Source organism: Lutra lutra, chromosome 17 (assembly GCF_902655055.1).
Source record: "Lutra lutra chromosome 17, mLutLut1.2, whole genome shotgun sequence".
Lineage (NCBI taxonomy): Eukaryota > Metazoa > Chordata > Mammalia > Carnivora > Mustelidae > Lutra > Lutra lutra.
The window spans coordinates 55,511,527-55,523,633 of NC_062294.1; the positions used below are offsets into that span (position 1 = coordinate 55,511,527).

Sequence of the window (12,107 nt, forward strand, 5' to 3'; positions counted from 1 at the left end):
ATGAATACTTCATTCAAGAACACATGCACCAGAAACTTCACAACTAGAGCAATCAACATTTGCACTTTCTAAATGCAAGGAATTTCAGGAGAAAAACATGACTAGACTTCTGACTTGGGATGCCAGGCTTACCTGAGAACTGGCCGGCCATTCCTTCTTTCACTTCATCCTGTAGATTTTTTTCTCATAAGGTATTTGTAGAGCAGTCACAGCTCCATCAGGAAAAAGTGCCCCTCAAGCCACCAATACAAACTCTTCGTCTGTAAACTGCTCGCCTGAAGACTCCAAAATGCAGATAGACCCAACATCCCAGTGCTTTGTGTCGGAGCTGTTCAGAAACTTGGAGGTCCTACTTCAACACCAGTCCCTGAACTTTCCCTCTCTAATTCCGGGGGGGCTCCCCTCCCAAAATGCCCAGAGAGACAGAGAGCGCATAGGCACCATGTGCTGCATGGACCTGACCCTCCCAGACTCACGTAGCAGAGACCATGTTGCCTCTCCGTGAGCCAAAGCCTGCTCTCGCTCTCATAAAATAACCTCAAGCCCTCCTGCTTACCCCTGGCCTCACTGAGAATCACCTGGAGCCCTTAATTAATGCAACAGGATTGTTTCCACCCAAACTGACCAGCAGAATCTGAGGGGGAGGCCAACAGAGGAGATCCTTTTTGAAACTCCACACGTGATCCTATTGGGAAGTAATTGGGGAGGTGACCAGGCCAAGCACATTAACCAAGGCTGTTGTGGTGACAGATGAAGATCCATGCCTTCACTGATCAGAGTTTCTGGAGACACATTCTCCCTCTTTCTGCTACACAGAGACACCTTACAGGCGGAGCTTTTCCTTACAAATGCAAAAGTCTTCCAAAAGTAAACACAGGATTTCAGAGCCTTTCCTTTATGTGCCTTTTATTTATAATAACCAGCCTAAAATAATGCTTATGCCACACACATTTTAGGGTGACAAATTGTTCCCCTGCAGTCGGTAAATGTTTCCTTTCATAAGTAACTGCCACACATTCTGAAGTGAATGTCTTTTGACCCTCCCATGAGCGATATGAGAATTCTAATTCCTCAACATTCTCACTGAAAATTGGTGTTATCCTTTTTCTTTTAGCCATTCCAGGAAATACTGAATGGTGTTTCACCGTAAAAGATGAAGTGGGCTTTCTATAGCAGTCCTGGTGACTGAAACGGGAAACCACATAAAAGAACCAAGTGGAACGAAAATCACACGGCTGCATTCATGCTTCAGTGAGACTCCATTTCAAAGATTAAGGGGTACATGCACCTGGTGAGTACTGGGGGAGGTACAGAACTGCGGAATCACTAAATTCGACACCTGAAACCGAAAACATGTTATGTTATCTAATTGGAATCAAAATAAATTACTTAAAAAGATGGAAAACCTGAGTAGCTAAGTAGGATAGGCAGCTGACTCTTGATGGGGCTGAGGTCAAGATCTCAGGGTCGTTAGATGGAACCCCGGGATTGGCTCTGACCCCAGGGTGGAGGGTACTTAAAATTCCCTCCCTTTGCCACTCCCCTCCCCAAACACCACCAGTAACAAGTGTACTCTCTCTCTAAGAATTTTTTTCTAAAGACTTTATTTGTTTGACAGAGAGAGACACAGCGAGAGAGGTAACACAAGCAGGGGGAGTGGGAGAGGGAGAAGGAGGCTTCCCGCAGAGCAGGGAGCCCGATGCAGGGCTTGATCCCAGGACACTAGGATCATGACCTGAGCTGAAAGCAGACGCTAAACGACTGAGCCACCCAGGCACCCCATCTCATAGGAATTTTTAAAAAGCAATTGTTCTATGTTAAGAGTACAAAATAAATCCTAGAATTAAGTTGTCATAAACCAAAAAGAAAAAATTAAAAAGTTACTGTACAAGGACTGTGTATATAAAAAAGTTAGCGTTAGGAACACTAGGGGGCGCCTGGGTGGCTCAGTGGGTTAAAGCCTCTGCCTTTGGCGCAGGTCATGATCCCAGGGTCCAAAGATGGAGCCCCACATGGGGCTCTCTGCTCAGTGGGGAGCCTGCTTCCTCCCCTCTCTCTCTGCCTGCCTCCCTGCCTACTTGTGATCTCTGTCAAATAAATAGATAAAATCTTAAAAAAAAAAAAAACAACACTAGGAAGGAGAAAGTGAACGACTTTTGAGTACGCTGTCTTCAGCTCAGGTCCCGATCCTAGGGTTCCAGGATCAAGCCTCAAATCCTGCTCCATGGTCCGCAGAGAGCCTACTTCTCCCTCTCCCACTCCCACTCCTTCCGTTGCTTCTTTGTAAAAACAATAAAATCATTTTTAAAAAAGTTTATTTCATGCATTGCTTCTCCCTTTCTCTTTTCTTTCCCATTGCTCACTTGTTTTGTTTTCTGAATTCCAAACATGAGTGAAATGATACAATACTTGCTTTTCTCTGAATTATTTCACTTGGAAGAATACACTCTAGCTCTATCCATCTTGTGGCAAATGGCAAGATTTCATCCCTTCTAGGGTTATAAATATGCCTTTTGATTTCTATCTTTCTTCTTTATTCATTGAGGGGTCAATGAACACTTGGGCTGGACTGTTTCAAGCAGATATACTCACTGCCTCTCACTGTTGAACTGCTTCACCAACAAATCCATGCCATGCAAAGACCCAAAGTACAGAACTACATTCATTATGGTGCTGAGAAAAGGGAGGAAAAGTCCCGCACAGCAATGAAGCCGCTTCCCTGAAGATCACCCAACCACACTGGATCTGACCTTGACTGGGGTGATCTCCCTGGGAAATGAGGGCTTGGGAGCAACCACAGCAAGTGTCTTGCAGATCCTGCCAGTTCTACTGTCCAGAAGGCTTCTTCATCTTAAATATCTATTCTACTGTGTGACATCTTAAAGCTGCCCACATGATTGCATCATCCAATACCCTCCTCTATCCCTTGTCAGGGATCTAGGGAGGGAAAGTAGTGTAATCACTGACATCCAGCAGCATTAGTCCTCAGGAAGACACAGGAGATTAATCAAATCATCGGGATAAAGCAGGACTTCCCTACTCCTGAGAAACCTACATTAGCCAATTCTTTCCCCCATTACATGTATTCATCAGATGACACCAGCAAGAGCTCCTTGTGCCTTTACAGTGACTAAAGGGAGCCACCTCCAGGTCCCTCCCCACACGGGAGAGTTCCTCACATTTCATTGTAATAGGTCTTGTCTTTCTCTTGAAGGATGGTACCTTCCTCAAATTTTATTTAGATTCACATCCCACATCCCCGTGCTAAATGTCTTAATACCCATCAGCTTTCCATCTGTCTAATCTCAGTGAAGCATTTTCTGAGGACACTCTCTCCATAGCACAGGCAAAAAAGAATGGTTGTGGTGCCTATGTAGCTGGAAAGAAAAATGAGGGCGAATACAACTGGAGATCTGGAGATAACTAGGTCATAAACAAGTAGAAGTTATTTTTCTAGGGAGTCACTTGGGAAACTTGGGACACTTCTCCTCCTCTACATGCTAATTCTTCATCTTGAATATTTTCTGTCTCTTCCCTGGGCTACCACATCACTCCTATTGGGATAGAGTTCTCTTTCTTATGGGGTATCTATGACACACATAGCATGGTCATAGGCGCATGTGTACCTCATAGACACATCGATATACCACTCAGTGTAGGACATGGGGCACAAGCTTTCATTTGGGGCCATGGTGCAGTGCTAGAGAGTCCCAAGTCTAAGTCCAGAATATGCCATTCCGACTGAAACAGATTTAGGGAAGCTCTGGGGGAGGGGAAGTCTTCTCTAAGGGACATGGGAGGGAAAGCATTGGGAGAAAGAGAGATGGTGGCTCACAAGAACGGAGTGCAGATGTCATATGAGATGTTCCACTAACTTGTCACCCTGCAGTGTGGTGACTGGGGAATGCACTCTTGAGAATGGCTCCTGTCAGTGCAAGGACCTTCAAAACTGCTCGCTACACAAAATCGATGCCCAGTAGCGGTATCATGGAGTATGTGAGCTAAAACACCAACAATACCTCTACGTTACATACCTCGGTAATACACCCACGGTTAATATCATTGTATTCACAAAGAGGAGAAAATCACAGCATAGACTAGGGGAAAAATAATCACATATCCCTTAAACCTTCAGACAACTTAAACCTTCAGAGAAAATGGATTCCTAGGTGTATTATTTTACTCCAGTATCATATAGGTGATTGATTCGATTAGATCCCTACAACCTTCAATGAGATAAATGAACACTAGACGTAGGATAACACATCATTCATGACACAACCATATCCAGATGTTAAAACACACTAGGTTTTATTAATGAAAATATATCAAGTACACACAAACACTAAGTTATGCATTTCAAATCCACTCTATTGTCACCATTCGAAATACAGAATACACGTGTGCAAAAGCATTCGAGTGTTTTCAGAAGGATATGGAGTACCTATTTCCAAAAATTTCAGGACTGAGGTACATTCCTCAGAAATGTGTATGTTCAATGGTATGGCGTTGTAAAGAAGAGTTAGCTACCCTCCTGCAGTCATCTGTCAGGGTTTCCTCATTTAACCACATCAAGTCATACTCTCTAACAATTGCACTTAGGAAGATACATTGGTAGTTTACTGACCGGCTACCTCTTTTTCCTTAAAGAACAATCAGGAAAACCTCTTATTTCTAATATTGAGGAAGTTATTTAGTTTCAATGCATGCAGAAGTGTGTGCTCCAAACACCTATCCCATGGAATCTTATATCAATGTTATAACCGTAAGCACCATCTCCACTGAGATATACTTCATCTGTTTTCTATCATACGGTCATCTTCCATGGAAAAGTAGGTACACACGAGTCCCACTTAATGGAGCAGGACATCTAATTTGATGTAGCAACAATCAACCACGTGGTCTTACACACCCACAAGGAAAGGAAGAATTTTCTGGAGTGATTTCAGAGGAAATACATTAATAGTTAGTCACAAATCTCAAATAGGGTTAATGTAAAAAATTTAAAAATACTGAAATCCTTATATATATGAAAAAGTCAATCCACTAAATCTGTTGAGAGTACCACATACATTTTCTAAGTGTTTAAGTTCGATTTTTCCTTATAATCACTATTTTCATAGAGAGTAATGTTTAAATAGAGTGAATAATGTATTCCATTGGCTTGATTTCTTTAACATTTATTGGCACGTGATGTTCAATTAAATAGTTTTCTAAACACTGCTAATTTTCTATTGACTTTCCTTAATGCCTCCCCTGGTGTGTGCTCCAATGTATAGTAAAATGAAAATCTTTCCACATTCACGATGTTCCAAGGGTTTGAATCTACTATGCATTTTGACACATTGAGTAAGCACTGAATTCCAGTTACAGGCTTGGCCATGTTCTTTACATTTCACACTTTCACTCCTGTATGAAAACAACGATGTGAAGAAAGTTGGGAGTCCCACTGAGAGGTCAGACACATTCTTAGTATTTGTACACTTACTCTCCTATATAAAATCTCTCATAGGCAGTGAGGAGGGAGCAGTCCTTAGGCACTCTCTCACATTCATTACATCCATAATTTTCTCTGCAGGGTGAATTCTGTGATGTGCAGTAAGGGTTGTGTGCCTGCTAGAGGTTTGGCCACATTATTCATCCGGTGTCTTTCCAGTATGAATTCTCTGTTTAGAAGGCGTGCATGCTGGATAAAGGCCTTGCCACACTGGTTATATTTGTGAGGTTATGGTCCAATATGAATTCTCATAGGCATGAATGGGTGAGCACTCCTTAACCGATTTTTCTCACATTCTTTTTTTCTTTCTTTCTTAAAGATTTTATTTACTTATTTGACAGAGAGATGGAGAGAGAGCACAAGTAGTGAGGAGGGTCAGGCAGGGGGAGAGGGAGAAGCATGCTGCCTGCTGAGCAGGGAGCCCGATACAGAGCTCAATCCTGGGACCCTGGGATCATAACCTGAGCCCAAGTGAGCGCCCTAACTGACTGAGTTACACAGGTGCCCCTCTTATTACATTCTGTACACTGGTAAGCTTTCTATCTAGTATGGATATTATGATGTTTAATGAGGATGGAATGCCTGTAAAGGCCTAATGCCATTCTTGACGTTGGTAAGGTTTCTCTCCGGGATGGGTCCTGTGATGCAAGTCAGGGCTAAGCTGTCCTTAAAGGCCTTGCCACATTCATGGCTTGTTAAGGTTTCTCTCCAGTATGAGTTCTGTGATGTCGAATAAGGCCTGAGCTCCGGTTAAAGCTCTTGCCACATTCCTGACACTGGTAAGGTTTCTCTCCAGTATGAATTCTGTGATGTCGTATAAGGGTTGAGCTGTGGATAAAGGCCTTGCCACATTCTTGACATTGGTAAGGTTTCTCTCCAGTATGAATTCTGTAATGTTGAGTAAGGCTTGAGCTGTGGCTAAAGACCTTGCCACATTCTTGACATTGGTAAGGTTTCTCTCCAGTATGAATTCTGTGATGTCGAGTAAGGTCTGAGCTGTGGTTAAAGGCCTTGCCACATTCTTGACATTGGTAAGATTTCTTTCCATTATGAATTCCCTGATTTTGAGTAAGACTTGAGCACCAGTTAATGGCCTTGCCACATTCTTGGTATTTATAGTGTTTCATTCTGTTATGGGTTCTGCTATGTTGACTGAGGTGTGAATGCACATTAAAGGCCTTGCCACATTCCTGACATTGGTAAGGTTTCTCTCCAGTATGAATTCTATGATGTCGAGTAAGGTGTGAAAGGCAGTTAAAGGCCTTGCCACATTCTTGACATTGGTAAGGTTTTTCTCCACTATGAATTCTGTAATGCTCAGTAAGACTTGACCTCCAGATAAAGGCCTTGCCACATTCGTGACATTTGTAAGGTATCTCTCCACTATGAATTCTGTGATGTTGAATAAGGGCTGAGCTCCGGTTAAAGCTCTTGCCACATTCGTGACATTGGTAAGGTTTATCTCCACTATGAATTCTGTGATGTCGAGTAAGGATTGAGCTGTGGTTAAAGGCCTTGCCACATTCTTGACATTGGTATGGTTTCTCTCCAGTATGAATTCTGTGATGTTGAGGAAGGGTTGACCTGTCATAAAAGGCCTTGCCACATTCTTGACATTCATAAGTTTTCTTGGCATTATGAATTCCCTGATGTTCAGTAAGCCCTGAGCTCAAATTAAAGGACTTGCCACATTCTTGGTATTTATAGGGTTTCTCTATACTATGAATTTTGCAATGTCGAGTGAGGTGAGAGTGCATATTAAAGGCCTTCCCACATTCTTGACATTGGTAAGGTTTCTCTCCAGTATGAATTCTGTGATGTTGAGTAAGGTGTGAAGGATGTTTAAAGGCCTTGCCACATTCTTGACACTGGTAAGGTTTTTTTCCACAATGTATTTTGCAATGTTGAGTAAGTTCTGAGAATGATTTAAAGGCTTTGGCACATTCATTACAGTTGTAATTTTTCCCTGCAATATGAATTCGTTTATCTCTATTAAGACTTGAGTGATCGTTAAAAGCCTTGCCACATTCTTGACATTTGTAAGGTTTCTCTCCAGAATAGATCTGCAAGTGACCATTTATTGATGAACAGTCCTTTAAGGTTTGACCACCTTCTTCACATTTGTATACTTTTTCTCCAGTATGCATTCGCTGATGTTGAGATAGTGTTGAGGGGCAGTCAAAGGATTTACCACATTCCTTAAAGATGTAAGCTTCCTCTCCCTGAGGGATTATCTCATTGATGTTTAGGCTTGGTGACTGAGTAAACATGGTCCCTGGTTTACTAGATGTGAATGGGCTTTTTCCCTCATGAATTCTCTGATGATCACCAACACTGGAGGACTGGTTACAAGCTTTCCCACATTCATTACCTTTATGAAGACAGTCTCCTGAAGGGAGTATACTGAGGTTAGAGCTTGGATAAAAGCCTTGCCCACATTTATCACATTCGTAATGGTTCTCTGCAAACCTAGCCCTGACACATCGGTGAACACTGGAGCCCTGGTTCAATGTTTTCTGAGATTCAGTGCATTGAGCAAATCTGTCTCCAGCGAAAAGCCTTTGGTCATTCTGGAGGATCGACTCCTCGGTGAAGCCCCTCTCGATTGGATCCCACTGAGCACTTTGTTCTTCATTTCTAAATCTCTGATTTAAGGTCAGGCCAGTCCAATCTTCCAAATGGCTCAAATCATTATTCTCAGCATGGACTAGGTTACTTTCCAGATGTGCCAAATGGTCTGTCCACAAATAGCTATGTTTGAATATCTGATTGGAGCTTGTGCTGACAGAAACACACTGCTCTGCAGAAACAGTTGACTTAAAAAGGAAGGTTTTCCACAGTGGTTTATATCCTTCACCATTTGGGGCAGTGAGATTCTCATTAAGGGCAATTGCCTTGGTTTGGGTGTGTCGCCCAGAATTTCTTTGATGCCCTTCTCTCTCCCCATCATTGTCCCAGTCTGTGCGTAAGTGTAAAATCTCAACAACACTATGTTTGTATCTGTGCATTGATACCTTCTGGAAAGAACCTTCTATACTCCGCTTTAGCAGGAAACTCTGGGTGTCATGTGACGATACAGCTGAAAGATACCAAATAATAAAACCATTGCACTTACTACATTCAGAAGAATATACTGATGACTTCGAATACAGAAGCATCAAGTCAATCAAAGTCAGAAAGATGGCTGAGAAGGAGTCATCAGGACCTCATTTCTCCATGGATGCACAACATGGCACACAACGTACTGAGCACAGAGTCTAATAGAGAATTCTGCGATATGGTCATGGTGTAGCACAAATCACTTTCCTGTATCTCTAACAATCAGGAAAAGGGTTACATGAGCTCAAAATTAGCATAAGAATAGAGGATATAGAAACAGAAGACTGAACTGAACCAAATAGGGTACAGTAAAAATAGGAACATATCAAGCACAGGAAGAGTTGTTCGGCAGAAAAGATCAACGACGCTGACAGCCCATGAACTAAATTAAGAATAACACAAAAAAGACCAACTAAAATGACAGGTGAAGAAGTGAAAGCAGACACAGTGTAACTGACTGTAGGAATAAAAGTAATTATAAGAGGCAACAATGGATAATCAGTGTCCACAAATTGTTAATAAAAGACAAGTTTACATTTCAAAAAAGGTATAACCAATTTATACTCCATCACTCAGAAAAGTAGAAAAAAAATCTCAGCTGATCTGCAAACATGAAGCCGAAAGAAAGGGGAAAAAAATTAAAAAGCCCAACAAACAAAAACTGTGTGCCAGATGAGTTCACTGGATATTCAAACAGACATTGAAGGAGAAAGGACTGCAAATCTCCTCAAACATTTCCAAGGAGTGACGATCAGAGAAACTAGCAGAACACTCGCTCTGTGGCACCAGCATTCCCAGCTCATGCAAGCCAGACGAAGACACTACAAAGAACGAAGTTTGCAAAACTCTACCTGTGACGCATATTCACTCAAAGTCCACAATAAAATAGAGGAAACTGAATCAAAAGCACATTTTCCCTTTTTACAAGATGATCAAGTGGGAAACGGACCTGGAATTAAGGGTGCTCCAACATACAGAAAACCATAAATTCAAGACTCCACATTAACAGGACGAAGGGCAAAAATGACATGATCACATTAAGGGAGACAGAATACAAATACGGTCATACCGGACAACATGTCATGATAAAAATACTCAAAGGAGAGACAGAAGGAAACCCCAACCTAATGAATGCCACAAATACATGAAAAGCTGAAACCTATTCAGGAGGGACAGTCTGCAAGCTTCTCCTCTATCATCACTGCCCACCACTGCCTTTGAGCATAGTACTAGATTCTCTATTCAGAACAATTATGCAAACAAAAATAGAGTAAAGGAATCTAAACTGAAAAAGAAACAGTAAAACTCATTTTTCACATGGGACATGATTACTGAAATCCCTCAAGATCATCATTTTAATTTTTTTTACTGTTTTTGGTCATTGTTCGTCTTGTTTATTTCTGCCGGTTTTTCCCTACTAGACTTCCCATTTCCCAAGTTTTTCATGTTATACAATACAGAGTTAAGAAAAATGTTGGAATAAACAATTTCCACCAGAAGAACTAAAAAAGGAAGAGACTAGGATGAAACTTAGTAGAGGGATGATATAAAGAAAAGTGTGAAATAAATAAAGTAGAAGATTAGCATTAATGGAACACAGAAAGTAATGCCCATTTCAATCAATAAAACAAAACTGGCAATGCTTTAACTCCACAAACCATTACATAATAACAAATGGGGAAATTTATTTTTTTAAGATTTAATTTATTTATTTGACAGGCAGAGATCACAAGTGCACAGAGAGGCAGGCAGAAAGAGAGAAGCAAGCTCCCCACTGAGCAGAGAGCCCGATGCAGGGCTTGATCCATCATGACCTGAGCTGAAGGCAGAGGCTTTAACCCACTGAGCTTCCCAGCGCCCCCAACTAGGGAAATTTATGAAAAAACAAAAACAAAACCAAAACAAAACAGAGAATTCCTAAAATTAGACAAGTTATTAAGACTGATTTCCTAACCATGAACCAAAGAAATGGGACATCTCCTGAGATCAGTAAGAAGGATGAAAATCGAATTTGGAATCAATACTCTAGACAGAAAAGCCCAAGACCTAGGAATTTTACTACAACTGATGGGGTCAATGAATTCCCTAAATGCAATCCTGTGTTGCATGACTCTTCTCCCTCTCTTGTTGAGATTCAGTATCACTTCATTTGCTTTTGATATGACAAAGTCATTCTTCTGCTTCTTCCAGCCTGTCCTCTACATCAAACCTGTTTCTAATCTCACTTACTGCATTGTTAATCTATGTTTGATTTTTAAAAGACTTATATATTTGAGGGGGGGAATCACAAGATTTCAGGTGGGAGCTACAGAGAGAGGGAATCACATGCAGGCATCACACTGAATACACAGTGTGATTTGAGCCTACATCCCAGGACCCTGAGATCAAGATCTGAGCAGAAATCAAGAATCAGTACTTACCCAAGTGAACCACCAAACACCCAATTATTTTTAAACTCTTATCTCTGTGGTAAAGTTCTCACTATTGTTTTCCCAATTCCTTGAGTATCCTTATGATTGCGACCTTAAATTCTCCATCAAGCTCCTTACTACTGTTTCTACTGGATCTCTGGCCTTGGTCTTATCTGCTGGTTTTCTTTGGGATAAATTCTTTCATCTTGGCATTTGTCTAACTCTCTACTTTCCTTTGTCCATTAGAAAAGTCAGTGATGTGTCCTGTTGTATCCTTCAGACCAGTTGTCTGCAGGGGCTCTCCTTGCCTGCTACGGGCAGTGTTTGGTCCCTGGCCTGAATGTGGCCAGTTTGAACTAGGTCAGCTCTGCTCTGGTTGTGAAAGGAGACCTGATGTCAACTCCACCAGGACTGCAGCCCTGCAGAACCTCTCTGCTCAGGAGACGTGATGTGGGCAGGGGCTGACCTTGCTGAGCCTGCGGCAAGTCTCACTGAGAAGCGCAGTCCCCTCAGATCACAGTGGGTGGGGCCTGGTGCAAGAAAGGCAGACAGCCAGTGTCCTCACTGAGTGGGGCTCAGTCTCTATGCTATAGGACAGGAGAGTGCTCCCATGTTTTGGAAGCCACATGTCACTGAATGTTTCCTCTCAGAAATGTGTTCCTAGACTACTGAATACTCTCCTCACTGTGCACCCCAGGTGTTCTTCAGATGACTGTTTCCACGCTCAGTGCCCACAGGTTGTTTGCCAACCTTCTGTCCGGGAGCACCCCAGTGCCCTCCTGGTTCTATCCCATCCAAACCTGATGACCATTAAACCTCCAGGATTTAAGATGTGCTGGTTCCAAGAACTCATGAAATTCAGCCCTTCTCCCTTTCCAAGCCAATGGCTTTGGGGAAACCTCCTTATGCATCCCCTGAGTGCTCCTCTCTCATGACACCTACTGCACAGCCAGGGATCTCTGCCCTCCACAATGCTATACTCCTCTCCTCCCTAAACCATGTCTCCACACTATCTGCCATCTTCCACATGGCCTCTTCTGCCTCTTACTTGGAGAGTTTGTCCTGTCACTCTTCAGCCCAATGGGGCATTTAGGATGACC

General features: G+C 42.2%; 2 protein-coding genes across 2 annotated transcripts in view; one reads left to right on the forward strand and one right to left on the reverse strand.

Annotated features, from left to right (window-relative positions):
- The window catches only part of LOC125088865 (zinc finger protein 345-like), a 256,962-nt gene that overhangs the window by 175,075 nt on the left and 69,780 nt on the right, over positions 1 to 12,107 (forward strand). The window lies entirely within an intron of this gene.
- Positions 4,841 to 12,107, reverse strand: part of LOC125088868 (zinc finger protein 665-like) — a 577,134-nt gene continuing 569,867 nt past the window's right edge. Inside the window, 2 exon segments of the mRNA XM_047710444.1 lie at positions 4,841 to 6,195; positions 6,198 to 8,576. Coding sequence (XP_047566400.1) covers positions 6,062 to 6,195; positions 6,198 to 8,576 — 2,513 coding nt within the window. The 3' untranslated portion in view covers positions 4,841 to 6,061.